This window comes from Ctenopharyngodon idella, chromosome 6, assembly GCF_019924925.1.
Source record: "Ctenopharyngodon idella isolate HZGC_01 chromosome 6, HZGC01, whole genome shotgun sequence".
NCBI classification, from domain to species: Eukaryota; Metazoa; Chordata; class Actinopteri; order Cypriniformes; family Xenocyprididae; genus Ctenopharyngodon; species Ctenopharyngodon idella.
The window spans coordinates 11325642-11352968 of NC_067225.1; the positions used below are offsets into that span (position 1 = coordinate 11325642).

The 27327-nt window shown below is 37.0% G+C and overlaps 2 protein-coding genes and 1 long non-coding RNA gene across 7 annotated transcripts in view; 2 read left to right on the forward strand and 1 right to left on the reverse strand.

The window, feature by feature from the left end:
- LOC127513925 (uncharacterized) overlaps positions 1–27327 on the forward strand; it is a 757994-nt gene that overhangs the window by 223780 nt on the left and 506887 nt on the right. The window contains exon 2 of the long non-coding RNA XR_007930527.1: positions 23000–23090. This is a non-coding gene — a long non-coding RNA (uncharacterized LOC127513925). The remainder of the gene's footprint in view (positions 1–22999; positions 23091–27327) is intronic.
- Positions 13434–16181, forward strand: gbx2 (gastrulation brain homeobox 2). Its single transcript, XM_051896126.1, has 2 exons — positions 13434–14323; positions 15160–16181. The coding sequence occupies exons 1-2, from the start codon at positions 13810–13812 to the stop codon at positions 15663–15665; spliced, it is 1020 nt and encodes a 339-aa protein (XP_051752086.1). The 5' UTR covers positions 13434–13809; the 3' UTR covers positions 15666–16181.
- The window catches only part of agap1 (ArfGAP with GTPase domain, ankyrin repeat and PH domain 1), a 200933-nt gene continuing 197061 nt past the window's right edge, over positions 23456–27327 (reverse strand). For all 5 annotated transcript variants that reach the window (XM_051896071.1, XM_051896070.1, XM_051896068.1 and 2 more), the window contains one exon: positions 23456–26495. In XM_051896071.1, the coding sequence (XP_051752031.1) occupies positions 26289–26495 (207 nt within the window). In that variant the 3' untranslated portion in view covers positions 23456–26288. The remainder of the gene's footprint in view (positions 26496–27327) is intronic.

Genomic DNA, 27327 nt, shown 5'->3' on the forward strand with positions numbered 1-27327 from the left:
GCCATCTAGAGTTTCATGACAGAACTTTGTTCCAGTTCATATTTCAACAAGTTCATATTTCCATGGCCCTATTTTATCTGTGCCTTTGTATAATTTTAGTTAGGTCACATCCTGAATCTGGGGTAGATAACAACTGCCACATCTTACCACACTGCCCACTACAGTTCTCATGCACCTTAAACTTGACTTGTTTCTGTATTTTTAAATAGACCCATGCATTTCACAACAAGATTCATGTTTATGCCATTTAATGTTAAAAACAGTTTTTCCATGTTACCAGCTCTATCCTGAGGGTCCAGAAGGTTCCATACGTGAAGGTCCCACCTTTCAAGAACATATATTTTTTGGGAGCAGAACGCTCAAGGACAACGGTTAACATACGGAGTGTAGATGGTTGCATAATTCTGATTTGAGTGGCATATTGGACCTCTGAATGTATTCCACCCCTGCGCTCCCTCATGATCAAGATCAACGCTCTGTAACCTTGAGGATTTGTTATTATGATCATGGAAACATTATAGAACCCAATCTGACACAGTGACCTTGCAAACCACAGCCATTCAGAATCCACACCCCCTTGTCAGCAGAGCTACATTAGAAAAGCCCATAACACTCCCCCTTCTGCTCTCTCACACACACGTCTACACACGTTCTCATATGTTTCCAAGCAAATGTTCATACACAAACACATATAACTCATCCATATCCTGCTGGAAGTAAGAGGTGATAAAGGGACGATACATGTCGGCAGAAAGAAGATACAGCATTTAGATGGTCTTTAGGATGAGATCATTATTATAGAAGAACATGAGGGCAAGAGGGAAGATTCATCCATTATGTTGCAAGTGCAGACATGCTGAAGAAGCCAGCATATGATGACCAACCCCACACTGAATCTGTGGCCATAGAAAGCTCTGCAGATTTCCACAGAATTGCTCATCATTCACAAACTTCTACTATACATCCTGCTCGTTTATTAGTGAATTTAGCTTATTTGATTATAATTTCAGTGTAATACATTCTGCTCCATTTAACACGTTTACCATATTTAAATTCTTAGATTTCCCCTCAAAAGTCAGAATAGAAAACAGGAAAAAAGCACGCTGTAAATCTAAAGCTCGGCCTGCAGTGATTGATTTGTCTTTGACAAGGGCCCTTTCCCAAAGGAGAGTGTTAATGTCAAATACAAGTGTCCACACCAAATAAAAAGAAAAAATGTAGTTTAACCCTTGTGTGTCAATTTAAAAAAGTTACACATACGTCCATAGAGGACAAAAATGTCCATGTCCAAAAATGTAAAGTTTGGGAGCACAGACTTAAGTTTGGTCTCAATTTAAAGAAGACCCTTGGCAGATTATTGTTGAAGTAAAGTTTAAAAAGTGAAATAAGAAAAAGGTTATAGAGGTTTAAGTTTATGAAAATTATTTATGAACATTATTTTATATAAAATATATATTTTATAAAACATGTTGAACTCTAAAACTGCTAGAAAATCAAAACCATAAATCTAAATAAGTTGCGCTCCAAATTTGAGGTTGATATCTCAAAAAATGAGCTTTCAGTAAGATTTTGTTTGGACGCAGTACCAAATTGTCACCATTAGATGCCAGCAAATCTCACATGATGGCACCATTTGGTAAAAAATATTAAAAATGTTCATTCTGAAGCCTTGCCAACAGAATGAAAGCATATTAACAAAAATTGCATCATTTTATAGTTAAATGGCCCTGGGATTAAAATTTGTCCTTAAGGTCCTGAGAGGAACTATTTTGTGTTACTAGTGTAAAATAGATTTATTAAAGGAAATGAAGGTGAAATAGTAAAATTCCAACAAAAATACACACTTGTGCCAAAATTTATGCAGTTGGCATTAACACGGACAAAATTATCAAAAAAAAAAAAAAAAAAACCTGAAAATGTCCATAAGGGTTAAAACACATGTGCCCTATTTTTAGAAATGTACTCTTTGTATTCATGTTCGTTTTGAAAACCTTTTATACTGATTTCAAGAAAACTTTAAATGTCATGTGGTATATAGCCATTAAGGTTTAATCCATGTGTAAACATCAAAAACAAATTTGCTCACCTTCATTTCATTTCAAACCTGATTGATGGTTCCATGAAGAACCTTTAAACATCAATGAAACCTTTCCATTCCACAGAAGGTTCTTTACATTGGGAAAAGCTTCTTTAGATTTTTGAAATGTTCTACACACTAAGAAAAAATGGTTCTTTTAAGAACTGTTCATTGAAAGTTTCTTTGGGGAACCAAAAAATGGTTCTTCTATTGCATCGCTACATTGTAAAAATTATTTTCATGATTTGTTATCACAATTTTTTTTCTTTTGTCAAATCAATTAATGTGGTTCAGATAACATAATATTTTGAGTTTCTGTTGATTAAACCAATTGCCTTCATTGTATTAACTCAAATTTTTAATTTCAATGAATTCACTTTTTTAAGTTAAACCAACAGTTCTTTTTTTACAGAGTATGTCAATTTTCTTTCTTCCACAGAACACAAAAGAAGATATTTTGAAGAACACTAGTAATCAAACAGTTTTGGTTACCATTACCTTCCATTATATTGCCAAAAAATGTCTAAATATATATTTTTGTTTATGTTCCACAGAAAAAAGAAAGATATGCAAGTTTAGAACGGCATGAAGGTTACTAAAATTGTTAAGAGACTTAAAGACCTTGACACACAGGCTGCGATCCAGTTCGTTTTTTGTTTTGTTTTTCCCTTCCGTCACTAACTTCCCTCAGCCTCGTTGACTCGATTTACGTCATTGCTTACGTTGCACGAGTGCCCACTACTGGCAGAACTCGTGCAATAGGTTGAATTGGAACGTCCTAAACGCTTAATCACTTGGATTCTGCTATGGAGTTGATTTATTATTTACATTTTTTTTTCCTTACGAAACTGTTTAATGCAGCATTCTATAGGTAGGTGTGTTTGGGTTGTTTAAGATATTTAAAAAGTTGTTTGTGGTGGGGTAAATTAAACACGATATGCTGTGACGTCACGATTGTGTTGCACTGTGGTATATGGAGCTGCCTGAAGTGTACATATGAAGTAGACTGTCCAAATAAACTTCCCTCGTCCACTTCATGAAGTGGAACGCACTTCAAAATGGCAGGGGAAGTGCTTAGGGAAGTTCATGAGTGCATGTCTAAAAGTGGAGTGGAACGCAGCCATGGTCAAGAGTCTGCAGGGTTCCTCTCTGTGATGTCATTTCCCTTTTTATCCTTTTTATTTCTTTATACACTCTAAAAAATGCTGGTTTAAAAACAACCCAAGTTGGGTTGAAAATGGACAAACCCAGTGGATGGGTTAAATGTTTGCCCAACCTCCTGCGCCAGTTTTATTTAACTCAACTATTGTTTAAAAATGACTATATGTCTGGCTTAAAATGAACCCAAAATATGTTGGAAATTAAAAATCAGACACAGAATTACTAGAGGAAACAATAATAATCAAAAGGTGAACATTTATTAGTAAGCAATTTAATAAATGCTTATTGTTTAATTATTATTAATTAAATTAAACTATAATAAATGTTCATTTATTAAACATATTAATAAATATTAATTTCCATTTTTCATTTTAATCAAGCTATAAATAAAACTACCCAGCAGGTTGGGTAAACATTTAACCCAACCGCTGGGTTAAAACAACCCATTTGTTGGGTTTGCCCATTTTTTAACCCAACTTGGGTTGTTTTTAACCCAGCATATATGTTGCTGGCTTGCTGCACCACATGACTTTGACTTTTTGGACAAAACATTTTCGAATATTAATGAGATGTGAAGCACTTCTGTTAACTTAATATAGAAATGAAAACCATGCTAATCAAGTTGAATTGCATTTTTAGTGCATTTTTGAATAAACACCGCTTACCCTTGTAAACATACAAGAAGCAGAGTGCTCTGTGAATCTCTGTTCTGCAGGCTTTAGCAGTGAAAGGTCTGAGTGCTGTAGTTGAGCTGGTACAGGACTAATTAGCAAAGAAAGACTCATTAAAGCTCTGGAGGTCTAAGCAAACTGTGGCCCTTTCCTCATAATGATGTTGCATCCACCATCCTTGAAGACACTTTAGACTTTATCAAACGGATACAGGGTTAACTCCACAGTCGACTCTCTCTCTCTGTCACAGTCTGAAACTTGCTGTCTATTTCATTTCGGAGAAAAATCTATTTCCTCTAACGCATAAAGGTGAATATGGAGTTTTTTTATTCTTCCTTACCTCCACTGATGAGGCTGAACTAAATGGTGGCAGTAAGGTTGCTCTTAAATCCATCAAAGCTCTTTCTCAGAGCTGTCAAAAACAGCCCCATGAAGCTACCATCATTCACACACTGTAACAAGACAAGAAATCAATGTTAACCATGTTTTTAAAGATTATGTTTACTTTCACACTGACTTTTTAAAGTTTATATTTCACACAGAAGTGGAAGATCGTGGAAGTAAGTTATAAATGAGATCATGTTGTAATGTAGTTGTTTTCACGTGTTAAAAAGCACATGAACACTTCATGTCTCGTCTAGCCAAGCAATAACAAGACAAGCCCCGGGTTCTAATGTCAATCAAACTGACTGCTGTGTAACTGAGAGAGAACATTCATTCATTGGGTCTATTCCAACCCAATAGTAGCATCAGAAACGGCTTTAATTAAGTGTTAATTCACTTATTTTGACTCTTATATATAGGTGTAGCTTAATGTGTTTTGGGACGTGTCTGAGAACCGTTTGAGGTGAACTTTAAGGAAACTTAATTTCGACACGTTAATGGGAGCAGAGCTTTGGGAATGTTGACCGTCTGGACAGCTGATCCCGTGAACGTCTTCAACCAGATCGGCTTCAATTCAGCTTGTTAGCGGCGAGAATTTGATGTCTAGTCGTGGAGCATGCTGTCTGTAGAGAGTGAAGGCTGCTGATGCTTTGGAAATGACTATAATTAGGGCACATCTGGATTTCCCTTTCATGGGCGTTTAGAAGTTGCTTGTGATTGACATGTCTGGTAGTTTTGCGTGGAGTTGATGGTAGGGGCAAGACAATTAGGGATATTTAATTTGTGGTTTCAAGGTTGTCGTTTCTGTTCGTAATCTAATTCCTCATAGCTCTTTAAAATGTTCAAATTGTGTTCATGTGATATACTGTAGATGTTCTGGATGTACCGTGAATCTTGTTTATATTAAACATATTTTCTGTAAAATAATAATTCATTACTCAAAGAGCGATACACTTTGACACGCTGAACATGGATTACTGTCTGAAAGAAGTTGTAGTTTTAATTATGTCCTGCAGGCGGCGCTGTCGATTAATGTGACTGATTGGAACAGTAAGTCTTCAGTGTACTGTACAATAGGGGAGAAGGCCAGTGCTGTAACACAGGAATTTGATAATTTCTCTTTGATTATTTAATATTCTCATACATATCTGCTTAAAACAGTGTATTCATCCACAAAGTACTCTCTGTGTAAACATGTGTAAAAAGTAGCCTACAAATACATTACTAGAGTGAGTTTCAAAAAACAGTTTCAAAAAACTCTTTTTGCGCATGAATTTATTGTGGAATTATTGTGGACAAATTTACAGTAATTGTTATGCAGTCTTCCATCAATATTCCCACTTTTTCATTTAATTTTAAGCTTTTTAATTCAAAAAGAATTAAAATGGGAAACAGAAAAAAAGGACACTAAATTTAAAACAAACACATAAAACATATTCTAAACTATGACTCTAAAAACATAACAGTGGTGTGTTTTAATAGCCTAACTATGGCACAAAAAAAAACTGTTACAACCCTCCATGTCTGGTCAGCCATATTTCTTTTCTTTCTGTCAATTAACATTGATTAACAGAGCTGGGTAGATTACTTATGAATTGTAATCAGTTACTGATTACAAATTACATGAGTAATATAATCTCTTAGATTACACATTTTTGGTAACGTAATCTGACTACTTTTGGATTACATTTAGATTACTTTTGTGCTAACCCTTATTTGATGTCACATATATTGTAGGATAATCTTGTACTATTTTGACAGATACAAAGAAAAAATATATTCTATTCGCCAACAAGAGCCTCAACAGATTCTTTTTAAAGGGCAAAGTAAGGACAGTTAATACTTCAATATACTAACACTAATGTCCCTGTTAGTGTTTGCTGATAGTAACTCTGAATAAAACAAAATCACATCTTATGATTTTAAAACATATTTACTTAAAATTTAGTCAATTTAGAAAACAACAACATTACAAAAACAAATATTAAAAAACATGAAATTCACAGCAATATCACTGCTACATCAAATATTTCATATATTATTATTATTTCATATATATTTCACCTATATTTCCCCCTCACCGCCGAAAAAACTCGAAGAATCACGAACGCATTTAAGAGGCAGGTTTATTATGAAGAAAATATAAACATTAAAAAAATTAAAAATCAATGAATTGTGAACAAACTGCCATTGTGTAAATAATATGTAATCATGTAATCCATAAAAAAGTAACTGTAGTCTGATTACGAGTATTTTAAAAAGTAGTTTACTCTAATTACAAGTACTTGATTTTTGGAATCTGATTACGTAATCCAGATTACATGTAACCCGTTACTACCCAGCTCTGTTGATTAACATTAAATTCATTTTCCTTGTCCTGTAAATGTGAAATCAATTTATGACATCATAGCCTTGTGGTCAGCACGCCAACATTTTGCGCTGTTGCACTTCGTTCGGGCGACCGGAGTTCAAGTCCCGTCTCGGGGACCATTTCTGTAAAGGCAAAAAAGCCAAAAATAAATCTTAAAAGGAAGTCAATCAATGGAAATATAATAACATAATTTGCTGAAAATATATTTATGGACAAAATAACTACTAAGCATATAAAAAAGCAGCATACTGTTAGAGTCCTGAATGAGCTGGCATGTTTATGGTGGTCTTTTATAGATGCACTTAGAAGCAGTATTGATTTCCGTGAGCACTGCATGTGCGAGGTGCTTTCGGCAGACTGATGGTGACAGTTTCAGAATGTTGCTTTTGAGGATTTGTAAAGCCATTCTCTGCTGCTTTGTGCGTTTGAACAGAGCTCCAGTGTGTGTGGGGTGCTAATCCTGTGCTATCATTGTGCTTGCCCCTGTTGTTCATCTGTCTTGAACGTGCCCTGGGGGTGCAAAGCACTGATGCCTCACCTCATTTCCTCGCTTTAATAAAGCAAGATGAATTGGACCATGGCACACACTTGTGTCGTGGTGTGATCCCTTTAATGTGGGGCATATTAAAAATGGAATGATGGTTTGAATTATGAGTAATGTGTTGAGCTCTGCGCCTGTTTACCAAGTATAGCTGGCAATGAAAATGTGTCCTGAGATACAAATATAGCCAAATGACATAATCAAGTGGGAGTATGAACAGGCGTAAAGACCTACACTCCATTCAGTCTGCATTTGTGTTTGTGTTATTGCTTCTTGTCAGCTATATTCTGATTGATGTAAAGCAACGTAATAACCAGTATTCAGAAGGAGCAAGGATTCAATGGAGCTAAAGGCCCCAAAACACTATCAACAAAAACAACCACAGCAATTTCCTCCTGGGTGTTTATATGTGAATAAAAGGCTAAATTCAATCTGTTCATCATATAATGCGATTGAGTCTCTTCAGAAATTTTGGACTAAAGCGCTTAATTCATATGGATTAGTTTTACAATCTCTTTATGAACTTTTTGAAGCGACAGTGGAGGAAGAAAAATATCTTCATTTGTGTTTTCTAACATGAACCAAAGTCTTATGGGTTTAGAACGATATGAGAGTAATTGATGACTTCTAACGAACTCTTTAAGTGTAATTAAAGAGAGTTTACATGTTCATGAGACTGTTGCTTAACACACAAATACACATACAAGTTTCAATAGAAATGACATTAAAGTATATTTTAGTTTACCATAAATGCTTGTCAGTACATTCAACAGTACACTTTAACCATATTTCAAAGACAACAGCAGTAATTATGAAATTACAAATAAAAATGTACTTAAGTCCTACTCAAGTAGGTCAAAAAGCATTAAGTTAACTTAAAATTAATCTAAACTATAATACAATTTCATGTTTTAATATTTAATCTAATAAGCAATTAAGTGTTCGAAAAAATTACATCCAATTCACACTTAAGGATATTATTTTATAGTATATTATTTTTGTAATAAGTACTCTTTTTAAAAGTATGCTACTTCTTTTTCACAAGTGTAAACACTTGTTTGTCTTCAAGAGTTTCCTGATCCTCGATGTCATTGTGAACAATCACAAGGGTCAAAGATATTTTGAGAAAAGTGTTACAATGATGTTACAATGATTTTAATTTTTGTTTAAGTGAAATCCATTTTTCATTAACTTTTGAATAGGTGGAAGGATAGAATTTGGTGTAAAAAGCTCAGTTGAAGGACCTCACTGACGCCAAAACAAATCACCAAAATTGCGTTTTGGCTTTAGGCAGTTTGAGGCAAAAGAGGCAGATGCAAAATACCTGTAGTGCAACTAATTGTTTTGTGTAATTGGGAAGGAATAGATTTGTTGTGAAGGATGTTCAGAGTGTGCTCACGCTGCACAATGGAGAGTCATTAGGGAAATAACAACAATGCAGTTCTGTTGCACTGTACTGTGCTGAAGTTTCTAGAGATGCCACAAATGATTAAATGAACAGAAAACAGTTGGACTAGGTGCTAAAGTGGTTATTATAAGAATGTACTAAGTGCACTCTAAAAAATGATGGATTGAAAACAACCCAAGTTGTGTTGAAAATCAAGAAACCCAGCGATTGGGTTGTTTTAACCCAGTGAATGGGTTGTTTAAGGCGAGACACTGCAGGTGAATAGGGGGGAAAAAATTAACTAATAGATATCACCATACTTCCCAGTGGATTGATTACAATAAGAATTGCAAACATTTTTTTGTTTGTTTGTTTTACATGTTTTCTAAAATGTTTAAATATGCAAATGAGGCATTATTTATTTATTTAAAAATGCACTAATTTGCATAAATTTATAGTACAAAAATCTGAACATTGGATGAAATCAGGTTCAGAATTCCTTTTTTTTTTTTTTTTTTTTTTGACATATTAGAGTCAAAGGTTTTTACAGAGGGGATTCTGGGTATCTCTTTTTATCACTCAATAATTCCGAAAATACTGTGAACAGTCAGAAAAAAATGCATTTTTACAATTGTGACCCTGGACCACAAAACCAGTCATAAGGGTCAATTTATTGAAATTGAGATTTATACATCTGGAATCTGAGGGTGCAAAAAAAATCAAAATATTGCCTTTAAAGTTGTCCAAATGAAGTTCTTAGCAACACATATTCACTCTCAAAAATACATTTTTGATTTTTTTACGGTAGGAAATTTACAAAATATCTTCATGGAACATGATCTTTACTTAATATCACAATGATTTTTGGCATAAAAGAAAAATCAACAATTTTGACCCATGCAATGTATTGTTGGCTATTGCTACAAATATACCCGTGTGACTTATGACTGGTTTTTGTGGTCCAGGATCACAATTTTTCTTTGAAATAAAATGTTGTACATAATCTGGCAAATTATATATGAAAAAATCCCTCTGTAAAAACCTTCAGAATATAGATAGGAATAAAACTAAAGTTTGGTGTATGTAAGTTCTTCCTAAGTGGAGATATATGGCTCAGTGTAGGAGAAAAAAAACTCATTTTGAGAAAACAGCCTTTAAAGATATGTATTGTAATTGAAATCTATAGACACAAATAGATAAAGTGCCAAAAAATAAATGCTTAAAGGTGGATTTTGGATTACGACTAGTCTGAAAAAACACTTTATTAAAGCCCAAAATCTCAAAATTGAAGAAAAAAAAAAACAAACAAACAGTGTTTTAGTCTGTAATAGTGTCTCGCCTTAACCCAGCAGTTGGGTTAAATGTTTGCTCAACCTGCTGGGTAGTTTTATTTAACTCAACTATTGTTTATTGTTTACTATATTGTTTGCTTTAAATGAACCCAAAGTATGTTGGAAATTAACGTTTATTAAATGTTTAATAAATTAACATTTATATTATTAAGTTTAATGAATAATAATTAAACAATAAAAATGTATTATATTGCTTATTAATAAATGTTCACCTTTTGTGTCTGATTTTTTAATTTCCAACCTATTTTGGGTTCATTTTAAGTCAGACATATAGTCATTTTTAACAATAGTTGAGTTAAATAAAACTACCCAGCATGTTAGGCAAACATTTAACCCAACCGCTGGGTTAAAACAACAACGCAGTCGCTGGTTTTGTCCATTTTCAACCCAACTTGGCATTTTTTAGAGTGTACATTAGTATAATAATTATGTAATTAAGTATGCATTTAAATGTTCCTCAAAAATATTGTGAAATTTTCTTATTCCACAAATTTTGTTTCTCCATAAATATTAAATAACATATTATCATGTACTTTCTCGAGTTCTTTAAAGGGGCTTTTAGCCCTACCAGTGCATATTACACAGTAATACATGTCTAGACTCTCTTTTTGCAGTGGGTGTAAGGACACAGAGCAGCCTTAAACTCAGTGCTTATTGACTAGCACCGTGTGGAGCCCTGAGGACCGGTTGACTAAGATAGATCAATCTTTGTGTTTAGCCCTGAGCCTCAGGGAGAACCAGCACTCCCCAGCAGTCACGCATGGCCAGACCTTGAATGGCTCTGATCTGCTATCATCAGGGGATCATTTAAAGGTTAATCAATTGATTTCAAATAGATCTCATAATTTGAAATCGAAGGTCAGGCTTTTAATAGCCGTTTGTCTACGACCAAAACACTTTGAGAGCAAATTAAACACATATATACGAAAGCGAGCCTCTGCCCTTTCCTAATGTGACTGCATCAGAGAGAGGGAAACAGCGACTCGTGTTTTCATTGGGAGAAGCCAACTGTGCAGAATAAATTATGGCTGACATTTGGATCCTGATGAAAAGGTTGAGCCTGAGACACAGTAACTAAATAATGTTGAATGGTCAAATGCTGCAGGCAACATTTCAAAATCCATTTCCCCTGCAAAACTGCATCGAGTAGCAATAAGAGGTCTTTAATTGGTTTGCCCACTGAGTAAACCTTTCTTAGATGCGGGGCATTTTCTCCAGCATGCTACACAATTAAAAGCATGTATTGGGTCTCCTGTTTAAAGCACAGAACTTATCACAGTCGCAGTTATCGTCCCGTTCAGAAGGTCTTTGGGCCTTTCTTAATTTAGCCCACGGTAACGCTCCCCTTCGCTTCTACATAATGGATGATTCTGCACTCCACCATGCAGGAAAGGTTTAATTAAATCATATTCCAATCATAATCCATGTTGTTAATTAAACTGGATAATTTATAAGTACAAAAGAGGGTATTTATTAGCTGCTCTGCAGTGCAGCGTATTAGAAAGCACCCCCATCCCCCATCCTACTATTGATGCCTTCACATGATTGATAATGGAACGGTGACTGCTGTACTATTTGTCTAATGGTGGTGCAATTAAATCCCCTTGTAAATGACCCATGCCTCATTTCATCCTAATCTATGGAATTTTGATTGAATTTGTCAGCGTTAATTGAAAAATACTGCTATTTAATGTCTGCATTGCAGTTGCGGCCTGTCTTTAATGAGACTGTGTCCTTGTGACCCTGGGGAGGGGGTGAGGGGTTGCCCTTGATTTGGCATGGAGGCAGAGGTGGGGGTCAAGGTTTTTAGGGTGCACCAAGGGAAGGAAGGTCCCCAAAGATTAGGACTAATCACCAGCGTGAAGAGAGAAAACGGGTGCATTCCTTTTAATTATGTGGACCAAACGATGCCCAAAAGATTTTACAAACATTTATTGATCAGCAATTCCACTGAATAATTCATTATTTAATCCCCCTCCCCATAAAACATTGACAATTTCATTATTGTTTTTTTCCCTTTATTCAGGGTTTTAGAATTGTGCCTGCCTACTGATGCACGATTTAATAATAATAATAATAAAAAACAGTGTAATATCAAAGAATTCTAGGTTTTCTTTTTTTTTTCACTGTGTATTTCTGCAGAGCAGATTGTTTACGGATGTGAGGAACACAGAATATGAGTGAATGAGGGCTATTAAAGGGTTAGTTCACCCAGAAATGGCATTTCTGTTACTCACCCTCATGATGTTTCAAACCCGTAAGACCTTCGTTCATCTTCAGAACACAAATTAAAATATTTTTGATAAAATCCGAGAGGTTTTTTTTTTTTATCCTCAAGAGAAAGCATTGAAATTACCATATTCAGTATCCAGAAAAGTGGTTAAAATAGTCCATGTGACTGCAGCAGTTCAACCTTAATGTTATGAAGCGATGAGAATACATTTTGTGCACAAAAACAAAACAAAAATAACCACTTTATTCAACAAATTCGTCTCTCCCCTGTCATTCTGCTATGCTAATTACATTGTAGCACCTCCATGTTTACGTCCAAACACTGGCTCAGTATTGGCCGATGCTGGTCACGTGATCAGCACGACGCATGCATGTGATGCTGACGCAGGAGCCAATAATGAGCTGGCGTTCGGACGTAAACATGGAAACGCAGCACTGCACCAACAGCGTAACAGACTGACAAGAAAAAACAAAAATTGTCGAATAAAGTGTTTTTTTTGTTTGTTTTGTTTTTGCACACATAAAGTATTCTCGTCGCTTCATAACATTAAGTTTGAACCATTGCAGTCACATGGACTATTTTAATGATGTTTTTACTAATTTTCTGGGCATTGAATGTGGTAATTTTGTTCCATTGAGGATTAAAAAAAAAACTCTTGGATTTCATCAAAAATATCTTAATTTGTGTTCTGAAGATAAACGAAGGTCTTACGGGTTTGGAACGACATGAGGGTGAATAATTTTATTTTGGGGTAAACTAACCCTTTAAGTGCTGATTTCCACAATGACATGACTGACTGCTATAAAAGGCAGAGTCTTGTGTCATTATGTACAGGTCAATGTCAGTGTCATCTGCAGGGCCGTCGATTCTAGGGGCCCCTGGAATAGTAAAATATTTATTTTACATTTACAAAATTGCATCTCAGTATATGCATGCACTGTGGCCAAAAGGATGGTTTTCATTACCTGCACTTAAAAAAAAAAAAAAAAAAAACATGAAATGCAACAGCAATTGCAGTGCTAAAATGCACATCAGATCACATCTCACATAATCCTTGTTTTGACTGTTTTGGAATGTGAGACTGTGTTAGTGACGTTCTAATTTAAGAGACAGCAGCAGCGCTCGCGGCTCCTGCGCGTCAGGACAGTTCCACAGAAAACTGGACCAATAGCAAGCGCGGAGTCGCGGTGGGCGTGGTCAGAGCGCATGGTGGAGACGCTTAAACCGAAGGAGCGTAATTCAAACTCACACTTCAGTAGATGATCACAGCTGATACTGCGAGGAGCGATTTATCGTGACTTCCATCAGGTCGGAATGAAACGCGGCCGAGCGGAAGGGACAAGGACGGAGAGATAACTCAAGGGAGGACGATAAAGCTCATCTGAGATGCTCGATCTTTTTCTCGTCCAGACATTTCTCAGCACGGGATTTGCTTGTGTTTTAATGCACTCTGTTCTTATAACGAAACAAATCAGTTTGGCACCGAACTAAGTCGAAACAGATGCAACGCTTCATTCGCAGGATTACCAGAAGCTCAGAGAGTGTCAGTGTATGATTCTCATCTGAGAAGCACAGGGGAGACAGCTGCTCCCACACACTTCAGGACTTCATAAACTGGCCATACAAGATCATATGAGTGCAGCTTTCAGTTCACCGTTCATGATGATGCAGCGTCCGGTGGGAAGCACCACTGCATTCAGCATTGACTCGCTCATCGGAGGTCCACCGCAGCCCAGTCCGGGACATTTCGTGTACACGGGCTATCCCATGTTTATGCCCTACCGGTCAGTGGTGCTGCCTCCGCCGCCGCCGCCACCTCCTCCGACTCTTCCCCAGAGCGCGCTCCCCGCGACCCATCCGCACCACCCGATCCCGGGCTTACCCAGCGGGTTCTGCTCCAGTCTGGCGCAGGGCATGGCGCTCACATCCACGCTAATGGCCACGTTACCCGGCGGTTTCTCCACCTCGCCGTCGCAGCAGCAGCACCAGGACGCGGCGAGGAAGCTCGGCTCTCAGTCTCTCCACGCCATGTTTGATAAATCTCAGGATATTCGTTTGGATGGAGAGGATGGGAAAACGTTTCCAGCGAAAGATTCAGCGACCCTTCCGTCATTTCACGACTCGCAGTCCGTGCACACCTCCACAGGTGAGATTTGTTTTCAGAGGGTGCATTATAGTCTTTAAAAATAATATTTGATTTCAAAACTGATCATGCATTGTTGACTAAAAGTAAAACAGTGTTCTCAAATTTTAAAATGTAAATATATATATATATATATATATATATATATATATATATATATATATATATATATATATATTATTCAGATGCCATACGTTTTATTCTAGCAAATTGTGTACACTTAACCCGTCTGAAATTAATTTTGTCACTTAAATTCAATTTACCGAAAATGTGGGACGAGAATAATTAAAATCTCCCGGAAATAAAATGTCACGATTGAGGCTTAAAGAATTTCAGCGCCATATCAAGTTTTCCAGGGAATAGTGCCCGAGGCCGAGCTGCCATCAGAGACTAAATGAGCTCATTTTAATTGAGGGATCGGAGGGCCAGCGGTGTTTAAATGTCCATAAAACTGTAAGCAAAATTCACTGTCGCCTGGATCATTTATATGTACGCAGAGTAAAATAAATGTAGTCCCACGTTATTATAGCAGACCATGTCTGCAACGTCCAGAAAAAGGACATTAGCAGTTTGATATTGAAAAAAGTTCAATAGTGCATGTTCAAAAAAATATAAATGATGATGAAAACTTGCAGAAGTCTCGTTTTGACGCGTGCAAACTACTTTCCCAAGATATCCATCACCGTGCGTAATTGCGCGTAAAAGTGGCAGCGATAAACAGGAAGAATGCGTTGCGACCACACTATTCAAAAATAAAAACACACACTTTATTGTTTAGATGTTTCAACTTCAATCAGCTCTCAAAGTAGCTAATCCTGCTTTTTATTCTATTCCCATAGCGCGAGGTCACAGCAAAGACGACGCGAAGGAGGATGAGTGTCACAGGAAGGATGAGAGCTTCTCTATGGACAGTGATTTAGATTACAGCTCCGACGAGAACGGGCCCGGGAACGCGATGTGTCAGAAGGAGGACGGAGACGCCAGCGGAGGACTGGACGGTGGGAACGGGGTCGGGAACACCACATCCACCGGGAAAAACCGGAGGAGGAGGACGGCTTTTACGAGCGAGCAGCTCTTAGAACTGGAAAAGGAGTTTCACTGTAAGAAATATCTATCCCTCACAGAACGCTCACAGATCGCACATGCCTTAAAGCTCAGCGAGGTGCAGGTCAAGATCTGGTTTCAGAACCGGAGAGCCAAGTGGAAACGAGTCAAAGCGGGCAACGTGAACTCCAAAACCGGAGAGCCCTCCAGAAACCCCAAAATCGTGGTGCCCATTCCGGTGCATGTTAGTCGGTTTGCAATACGCAGCCAACACCAACAGTTAGAACAGGCCAGACCTTGACCATTCCAGAGAGAGGACACGAAATATCACCAAACTGTTCAAACGCGGAGAAAAAGAAGCAACAGACTCCTGGGAGAAACTGCAGTTTTATTTCCAACTTTGGACCAAATCACGAACAAATTTGAGTTCTATGTATTTAAAAACATAATGAGTTTAGTTTTGTGTGACTGTCTAGTTCGTGTGTTTTTGGCAGAGATGAATATTATCCTAAAAGGAGCACTTCTGGTCTCTGCTGAAGAACACAATATAATAGTAAAATTAACAACATTCCCTCGAATTTATAAAGCGACCTGGTAAATATGTGCTTTTTATTTTTTATGGTAAATAGCCTATATTTAATTTTTTTTTTTCTTGCATTCGTTTCCCTTTTTCTGTAACCTTTTTTCAGACGTCACGGGCACGTTGCTAATTTATTTAATATTGTGAGAAAAAAAAAACTTGCTAACGTTTCATGAGTTTTACTGACTTCAGAATATTGTGTGGATTAAAGCTGGACCATAAACAACTGTAAAGAAATTTGTCCTTTTTATATATATATATAAAAAAAAAATAATGCAACACGTGATTCAAACTCCATCAGCGCTCATATGATACTTTGAGTGGGCTAGACTTTTTTTTCTTTACATAATTTGTGTAACTTTTGTCTTTATTATTATTTTTTTTTTCTTTATAAACATACAATAATAATAATTATTGCTAATAATATTATTTTACGAGCTTGTGAGCGCGCATCTGTTCCGCGCAGTTTCCGTTCCTGCTGATCTGAGATCATCTCCTGCTGTTGTGACAGGAGGGTGTGGTTCATGATTTCAGGGTCAGGGTGAGACTCTCACAGCCGCCTGTCAGCCTTGATCTCCGGCGTCACTCTGCCTTATTTTATCGGATGAGAAGTAACGAGCCGGTTCGGGGCATGTCGGGAAAGCGTGAGACGCAAATGTAAATCAAATATAATTTCGCAAACAGCCTCTGCTGTATATGCATTTGATTACAATACAATCATTTACACTTCGCAGCTCTTGACATTTCTATATTGTGTTCCTATTTTTTCTCTATAATTAGTATAACCTCATTTTAAAAAAAATAATTTTAATACTTTATTAATCATTATAATCATGTAATATTAGCTATATGTTTTTTGCATTTGTATCCGCTTGTCCAAATATACTGTTTCATAAAAATTTAGAGATTAAAACGATTTTTTTCTCAAGTCAATTAAGACTTATTAAGACTATTTATTACAGCCATTCAAGAACATAATTTATTGCAATATAATTATAATAATATAAGTAGAATTTCTATTTTTTAATTAATTTAGAAAACATATTTATTTACTCTATTATTCATATGATTTTTTCAAAAATATATATTTTTAAATCAGGTAGAAATTGATAAAAATTTGGTAAATGAGAAAATAGAAGAATCTAGGGTTGCACTTTATTTTAGTGTTATTGTTACATGCAGTTACTATTGCAATAACTATATATTATGCATAATTACATGCAACTAACCCTAAACCAAACCAAACCATAATCCTATAGTAAGTACATGTAGTTAATTAATATTAATCAGTACTTAAATGTATAATTACAGTGTAACAAAGACACCTTAAAATAAAGTGTAACTGAATCTAGTAACATTCTTACAAGCGAATATATAATTATAATTAATTACTTTAATAATAACAAAAGCATGTGTAATTACACAAAATAATTACACATTAATATACATGTTGTTTTTTGTAGTAATAATCAGCATTTAGCCAATATCTTTGTATATGGAGAGTAATATGAGAAATATACAGTAACGTGAATCAAAAAGTTCATATGACTGCAGTGAAGTTTCATTATTTAACTGGAATCCTAATTTTTCTTCCCAGAGGAACTGAATTATTGTTGGTAGATTTACTGTTGTGTTCAAGTGCAAGTCCTGCAATAGATCAGACATCATCAGTGCCTCATCATCATCATCATCATCACACACACACACACACACACACACACACACACACACACACACACACACACACACACACACATTAGACAATTGAAATGTGCTGGTCTGAATGATGTTTGGAAATAGACGCTGCATTCATGTAGATTATAGTGACATGAAAACTGTGAAAGACATTTGAAAAGGAACTGATAGTAGAGAGAAAGAGAGATCTGACAATTTCCTAAACTCTGATGATTTTTTTTGCAAATTGTAATCAAGGCTGGCCGTAGTGTGTGACAGATAAACGGCCCCGCGGGGACTGACTCGGGCCTCAGCTTTCACTCCAGCTCGTCCCTCCTGCACTAAATTAACAGAGTCAAATTAACCTCCATGATTAATCCTGACGAGGTACTGAAACACAGTCAGATCTGGACTGAACAACAGAGATCATGAGAGAATCACAAAAACACATTTGATTTTTGTTTTTGTAACATGAAACATTTCTCAGAGTTTCTCAAACAGATTTTTATTAAATAAAACATTTTTAAATTACAACTAACATGACTGTAATCATGATTAGAGATTATTTAAGATTAATTAAAGATTCATTTATAGATCTGTATTTTGACAAAAGCACCAACATGCAAAAAATACCTAATTTATTAAATTTTATTCAATCTTTTACCAGTATTAAGCACAAAATAAGTCAGTGCTTTATGTGAGATTTATAAATGCTGATTTTTCCTTTTAGTTTAGATTTTTCTCAGATATGATTAGAAAATAATCCAGGAAAATTGTTATTAATAATTAATGAGCATCAAGCAGTCAGGTTGTGTGTGTAATGGAGAGCGGTGAGATATAATACCATCAGTTCAACCAATTAGAAATGAGCTACAGCGATGAAATCACAAATCATACACACATATGTATGATATTTACAGATTCTGTGTGAAATATAAAGGATTACAAGACGAAACAGAATCTTGAGGTAATTACAACCTCATTTCTGGTTATAATTTGAGTTGAGATTATATTAATTCATGTTAAATGACAGAACAGGTATCATCTGATTCTTCTTTAATTTGATATATAAAAAAAAATATATATTTAATATACAGTCAAACCAATTTTTATTCAGACACCTTGAACATTTCATTCATTAATACAGTTTATTCACTATAGTTAAAAAATGGTAATTGAATATGACAAGATCTCAGAGTTAAACTGTGTCAGAAAAAAATTATATTAATTATGTCAGATAACTTAAGCAAAACATGGTCAGGTCAAAGTGTCTGAATCATTTTTGGTTCAAAATTTTTATCAGTTTTACTGGTAGTCCACTGTATGAAGAATTTTTGGGTATAATATGTCACAGTTTATTTTGCTATCCTCACTTACAGAAATGAACTATAGTGTCCTGAACACACTAGTAAAAATATAGCAAAAATATCAAAAATGTCTGAATCATTTTTGGTTTGACTGTATATTAAATACATTTTTAAAAAGTTCCGTGGCCGGAAAAACAAAACACACACACACTCACACACACTCTCACACACACACACACACACTCTCACACACACACACACACACACACACACACACACACACACACACACACACACACACTTCCATTTATGGGGACTTTACCATAAATGATTTTTATACTGTACTTTAAACTGTATATATTTTTACATTTTCAAAAAACATCATAGTATGATTTATAAGCTGATTTCCTATATTTTGGCCATTTTGAATGAAAATATTTACAATAAAATGAAGATAGGGATGACATTTTGAACAAGTTTATGCAATATAAAAGGTCCTCTTTGTTTTTGACATTAATTCACACACTTTAGGCATAAGTAGATTTATTAACTACTTTCATTTGCAGCAGAGAATTATTGGAGACTTGAGTTACAGCAGTTAAAACAAAACGCAGTCCAGCACACCCGTCTGTACGGCAGGATTAGAGCATGTGATTTCCAGCTCTTTCTCTCTGAACATTTGGATTATCATCACAACATGATGGTGCAGCTCACGCCTCATTTCAGGGCTTCTCTAGCATTTCTAATGCCATTATTGTGTGTGTGTGTGTGTGTGAGAGGGACACACACACACACACATATCATGATAGATGAACAGCTCTGTTAATGCACTGAACCAGTGCTTTGCCTCATTGGATTTCTAAGTGGAACTGATTTATGATGAGAGATGATCAGACTAGATCTGGACAAGATGCTTCAGGGTTTTGTGCTTCTGGACCACCACTGACATTTTAAGGATTCATTTCCCACGGCTCCTCTAGCCTGTCAACCTTCGACAGCTTACGAGCTGCAAATGTTTGTGAAAGGAATTATAAGAAAACAAACACACTTCCTGTCAGTCACTCATAATCACGCTCCCCTCTCAACCACGAAACATTTCCTCTTTCTATAGATTGCTCTTTTCTCTCTCTCTCTGCCTTCTGCCTTGTCTAATCTCTTTAATTACATCTGTTTTCCTGGGCTGCTGAGGCCTCTTTTGTCCTCCCGGTCAGGGGGCTTTTGTGGGGGCAGAATCAAGCCCCGCATCCCCTCCTTGGATGCTTTGTGGAGCTGCGGCTCTCTTCCTGCGAGGGAGAGGATGAGAAGGGGATTAGAGGATCTTTATCTCATTAGAGACACAGTGAGTCGGCAGGGCCCGGCTTTAACGCCTTCATCTGCACCGCGGAGGCCAGAGAGCGGACCGCACCCGCTGACAAACCCAAACTAGGCGTTCGGGCAGAGGACATGTGAGAAGCACAAAACATACATGTGTGTTTCGACTAGATTAACTTGCCTTAACATCTTCTGAAACACAGTTGATTTGTATCCAATATATAAAAGTATAAGTTATGATTTTAAATACAACCCCAAATCAAGAAAAGTTGGGACATTTTGTAAACAATAAAATCAAGAATTTGTGATTTTTAATTCTCTTGAACCTTTATTTAACTGATTAAAGTACAAAGAAAAGATTTTCAATGTTTTCACTGACCAGCTTAAGTGTATTTTGTAAATGCAAACTAATTTAGATTTTGATGGCTGCAACACACTCCAACAAAGTTGGAACAGAGGCAAAATAAAAGTCAAAAGATTACAGAATATCCTAGTTAAACTGTTTTGAAACATTCAACAATTAACTGGTGATAGGTGAGGGGATCGTGTTTGGGTATATACCTAACATCCTCCAAAGACACGGTCTTTGCAAGTAAAGATGGGTCATGGCTCACCACTTTGTGCCCAATTTTAATGAAACAATCGTCAAACAATTCGAAAATCACATTTCTCAATGCAAAATTGCAAAGTATTTACATCTTTCGCCATCTACCATACATAATATTGTGAAAAGATTCAGGGAATCTAGAGAAATCTCAGTCTGTGTAGGGCCAGACAGGAGACCGCCGTTGAATGTGCGTGACCTTTGACCCCTCAGATGGCACTGCATGAGGAACCATCATGCTACACTAAAAAATGCTGGGTTAAAAACAACCCAAGTTGGGTTGAAAATGGACAAACCCAGTGGTTGGGTTAAATGTTTGCTCAACCTGCTGGGTAGTTTTATTTAACTCAACTATTGTTTAAAAATGACTATATGTCTGGCTTAAAATGAACCCAAAATAGGTTGGATGTTGTAATAAATGATCATTTATTAACAAGTTTAATAAATAATAATTAAACAATGAACATTAATTAAATTTCTTATTAATAAATGTTCACCTTTTGATTATTATTGTTGCCTCTAGTAATTATGTGTCTGATTTTTAACTTCCAACATACTTTGGGTTCATTTTAAGCCAGACATACAGTCATTTTTAAACAATAGTTGGGTTAAATAAAACTACCCAGCACGTTGGACAAACATTTAACCCAACCGCTGGGTTAAAACAACCTAATTGCTGGGTTTGTCCATTTTCAACCCAACTTGGGTTGTTTTTGACCCAGTATTTTTTTTAGTGTAATGTGTTAAATACAGCCACATGGGCTCGGGAGTACTTTGGAAAACCGTTGTTACTGAACAGTTTGCCGCTGCTTCAAGAAATGCAACTTGAATGTCTGTTACACAAGGAGAAAGCTATACATCTGTTCAGTGCAGAGATGTCGAGTTCTCTGGGCCTGAGCTCATCTCAGATGGTCTAAAACACAGTGGAAATGTGTGCTGTGGTCAGACGAGTCCACCATTCAGCATGTTTTTGGAAAAAACTGACGTTGAGTTCTCAGTCCCAAAGATGAAAGGGACCATCCAGACTTTCATCAGTGACCGGTGCAAAACATCTTTCATGGTATGGAGGTGCATCAGTGCAAACAGCATGATGTGGAGACGTGTATTGGGATTGTACAGAGACAAATACTGCCATCAAGATGATATCTTTCTTGAGAAGCAAGACAATACCAGGCCTCATTCTGCACATGCTAAAACAGAATGGTTTCTGGACACTCTGTACCGTAGAAGGAATGTGCTTAACTGCCTGTCTGCAGTCCAGATCGATCTCTTATTGAAAATGTATGGCCCATCATGAAAAGGAGAATCAGACGACTACCACGGACAGTTGAGCAGATGTCTTGTATCAGATGAGATTGTGCAAAAAATTTCACGTTCAAAGCTATCCTCAATTCCCAACCATTCAAAAAGTGCAATTTAAAGGAAAGGTGATGTGACATAGTGGTAAACATGCCACTGGCCCTGTCCCAAATGGCATACTTCTATGCACTTTCGGTCTTGTGGACTTACAATGGCTGCCGCGTGTCCGTTAAGTCCACGAGACCGTAGGGTGTCCCATTTGTCAATTTTAGGCTTCAGAAAGGTGCTCGCGAGCACCCCCTTTGCGGCCGATATGCACCCTCGATGCGCACTTCAGCTGAGCCCGCACTGGTGCGAGCTCCGCGGCAGACTTCTTCCCAAAAGTCAAAGCGACGTTACGTCACGAAACTGCGGACTCGTAGGAAGGCCGTGAGTGTTTAGGGTGCCATTTGGGACAGGGCCTCTGTCTCAACTTTTCTGGAGTGTGTTGCAGCCATCAAAATCATCATTTGTTTATATTGACAAAACACACTCAAGATGGTCAGTGAAAACTTTGAAAATCTTTTCTTTGTACTTTTGTCAGTTAAATAAAAGTTCAAGAGAATCAACAAATCACAGACTTTTGATTGCATTGCATTTTACAAAACATCCCAACTTTTCTTGATTTTGGATATATATATATATACATACACACACACACAGATCAGGCATAACATTATGACCACCTTCCTAATATTGTGTTGGTCCCCCTTTTGCTGCCAAAACAGTCCTGACCCGTCGAGGCATGGACTCCTCTAGACCCCTGAAGGTGTGCTGTGGTGAGATCCGAAGTAACATCTACACGGATGGCAGGACCCAAGGTTTCCCAGCAGAACATTGCCCAAAGCATCACACTGCCTCCACCGGCTTGCCTTCTTCCCATAGTGCATCCTGGTGCCATGTGTTCCCCAGGTAAGCGACGCACACGCACCCGGCCATCCACGTGATGTAAAAGAAAACGTGATTCATCAGACCAGGCCACCTTCGTCCATTGCTCTGTGGTCCAGTTCTGATGCTCACGTGTCCACTGTTGGCTCTTTCGGCGGTGGACAGGGGTCAGCATGGGCACCCTGACTGGTCCATATGCAACAAACTGTGATGCACTGTGTATTCTGACACCTTTCTATCAGAACCAGCATTAACTTCTTGAGCAATTTGAGCTACAGTAGCTCGTCTGTTGGATATATATATATATACACACACACACACACACACACACACACACACAAACACAAAATAAAATACAATTAAAATGGTACAAAATCAAGGAGAGAACATTATATTAAGAAGCTTTTTATTGAAAAGAGACATTACAGTATAAGACTCTGCATCAGGTATAATTTTTCAACACAGTACTGTACAGCTGACACAAACTCAATATAATAACAACAATAATTAGAAACACAACACCGATAATTCGAATCAGAATGATAGTTGTGATGCCAATGGACTGAATAAAGGAACAAATGCAAAACCCAAGTAGTGTGAGAGCTCCTCCCCTTTCAGATTAGCATATTCATAAATAATTAAACGGGTCTCTTGGGTTCGAACGTAACACGGAGACTGTTGATGAAATGAGGTAACGAACACAAACAAAAACAAAGTAAACAAACTACGCGTTTCTCCATTTTTACATCTATTTACACAAAGCGATGACTGGTGAATAAAAACAAGGATATGTTCAAGCAACTCGGAACGTACTGATAAAAACCCCAAACTGTCTGCATTATTTGCTCACAAGGGGCAGCGTGATCCTTTGGTTGCCGTCACGGTATTGGTTGGATTTTTGTCACTTTTGCTCATTCATGCTTTCTTTATTCAGTTCCAGATCAAAAAAAGAGGTTTTGCTCAAAGTGATGGATTACAGATGGGAGGACTGACAAAATAAGAAATGTTCACAAGTTGATCATAAGGGTTTTTTCATATTAAAATGGCAGACTCTTAAGCGTCACCTGTCAAGGTACAGTCAATTTATGAAGACAAAGACATTTACACAAGGAAGAGAACATTTACATCCGTTCATGCAAAAAGATCAAAAACAAAAACGACTGTTTTTCCACAGAAAGGATTCGAAGTGGACATTATATTGTGGGTTTTTCACAATAAGTGATCTGTGTTCTGTAGTGCATTTAGTCATAAATAATGGTTATTGTGGTAAAGCCTCTAAAGGCCTGCTACGTTATATACAAGGCGAAAAGCTGAAAATCAACATACCTCAATGTTTCTATATCCTCATGTCCTTCACTAAAGCTTTTCAACTCTCGCTGTTTTCCTTAGAAGGCTCGGAAAACTATTTAAGTTTCTCTACATGTTCCCAAAATGTCTATCAACTATAGTCTGAAGACTTTCCAGATTGTTTGTATTGTGGAATATCAATTCTACAACACAGATCCTCTCACATCTCCAACCCCAAGCCAAGTACCTTCACATTTCTACTACCTAAAATCAATGGAAGCTGAGATTAAATGATCAAAGCCCATATTATGGAGTAAGTCAATATCAAACCCTGCATGGGATCTTCTGTAATGATATATACGCCCTGAGACAGAGTCTTACATCGGCTTTACATCTCTCAATAACACGGCAGCTCAGACCGCTGGGGTGATGTCCAAGAACACGGTGAGAAATTATTACTTGTGTGTCACACCTGGCTGAATTTTGGCTTCGTATTGCTTTAATACTCCTTGACACACAATAAAAAGGAAGAATATAAAGGCGAGGAGGAAAACTAAGCTATGAAGAGTGAACTCGACTCAAACAGGCACACTTTCAGACACCTAAACCTGCACTGAAACAGGTAAAAATATCAGAATAATAAAGGCTCATGTCAGGGGGAGTGTTTTCTTCAAATACTTTCTATATAGTACACTACTTAGAGAAAAAATAGAATGAGAGAGAGATAGAGAAGGAAGAAGTATGTACAGATTGGGATTGAAGACCCAGAGAGATCGAGATACATGAGGTTTAGGACTCTGCGGTGTAAAGTGTGTGAAGAGCAACAGACAGAGATGACCTGAGAGCAGATTTCAGTCGTTTGCATTACAAAAAAAGTCCTGCATTTGTGTGATATTCTGTGCTGAGAGTCGAAGCAACCAACCTACCCGTGATATTACTTTCATAAAAACGAGGAAAAGCATAGCGGTGGATTTTTTTGATGATGAGCTTCAGCCCTGCACTTCTGAATCAGTAATCTGTGTCTGCACACTTCACTGTAAGCTGACGAACGGGCAACATACAAGGATAGTTTGTCGTGTTTAAAGACTAAAAATTTGCTAAATAAAAGCTGGTGAAAGTAAAAAATGCAATTCCCTTTTGCTTCTGAGAAAGTTAAATCTTAAAACACTTCTTTTTAAGAATCTTCCGTTGGTCCAGTAATGCGCACTAAAACAAATGCTACTCAATAATGTTAAAACGAAAAAGGTTAAAAAAAAGACCATGTCAGTTTCAAACTTCAAATGTATGACTCAATATTTGGGTGTTTTCCATAAATGTCATTATTCACATTCCTTTGAAATGAAGGAGAAAAGACATAATGGACATACTGGCTGAAAAAGAGTCGGAATAGATGCAAAGAAAAAGTCTGAGCGAGAACAGACAGAAAAACCAGTGTCAAAGTGGTGAGATTAAAGTCCAGACACGCATGGTGACCAAATGAAGTTCTCTGGGACTTCTGGGTCATTTTGAAGATATCCCATCATTTCCTGTCTTGCATTGTCATCTATTAGACTCCATACACACACACACACACCCTATTCTCCCATCATGCACTTGGTAGCTTAAACTGGCGCAGTCAGAAAAGCAGAATCCAGGGTCGTTTTAATTTTTGTTCCACGATGCAGTGAGACACTGGACATGGGGCAGTCTCCCAAAAAAATAGATGACCTATGACTGGCCATGACAATGTTTTCAACCAGAGGGATTGTAAAGTCAAGGTGCTGACCATTTCACAAGAGGCAAGGGGAGGCTGTGAGTGCAAACACAGTAGCTCTTCATCATCATCAGTGTTGGGGTCATTCCCTTGAGTCTGGTGTAGTTTCATGATTCTGATGCAGTGGTGGAGCGGGACATATGAAGGTGTGTATGTTCATGTGACTGTGAGTGTTTCATTTCTCATATAACTGCACTGTTCATGCTGCTGCAGCTGTTATTGCGATTATTGTTCCTGCGTGACAGGTTGGGCGTGGCCATGAGCGGGTAACGCTCGTCGGGACAGCCGTACTGAAGGAGGATGTCCATACACTCCTGACTGTTAGCTTGCCGCGCGTACGCCAGTGCCGTATTGCCGTGAGCATCCCGTGCCATGATGTCCACGCCGTACTAGAGAGAAACAGGAGAAGAGAGTCAGCAAGAGAACATGTTTTTATTCCAGAAAATTAACTCTTGAATAAGGTCCCTGTATTAACACTTTGAGGAAAGAAACCATTATTGAAGAATGGGGTAGTTAAAAACTATATTTGATCATTCCGATAAGAGAAAGGCAGTAAAACTATATATACATATACACTGCCCAGCCCCAAAAAAGTCGCTGTTTGGATTTTAATAGGCAAATACTTAAGAGTCTATGAATGGATCATTATTACAGTGATTATTATGTTTCTAGCATGTTTTATGTTTGGCAACAATTCTTTTAACCCTAAAAGATGGAGTGTGTAGCTTTTCATTTCTAAAACAACCATGTATTGATGGAAATAACATCACAACATTAATTTCCATCGAGAGGTGCATCAATTTTTGGTCAAGATCTTGTATTGACAATGCAAGAGGTGAGCACTCTGTAAAGTCTCCTCCAGCACATCCCAAAGACTACCAATGAATTTAAGGTCTGGACTCAGAGGTGCCAATTCATGTGTGAAAATGATTCTTCATGCTCTCTGAACCATTCTTTCACAATTTTAACCCTGGTGAATCTTGACATTGTCATCCTGGAATATGACCATGATGTGTCTTCCTACATGGTTGTTATAGAAATGAAAAGCTGCACACTCCATCTGTTAGGGTTAAATTCTTTTAACCTTAAGAATTGAACAGCGACTTTTTTTTTTTTGCCAGGCAGTGTGTGTATATATATATATATATATAAAAACTTTATAGTCAACATGAAACGGAAGTGAAGTGAAGTTTTCTTCTCTATTGTGATGTATATACGAGT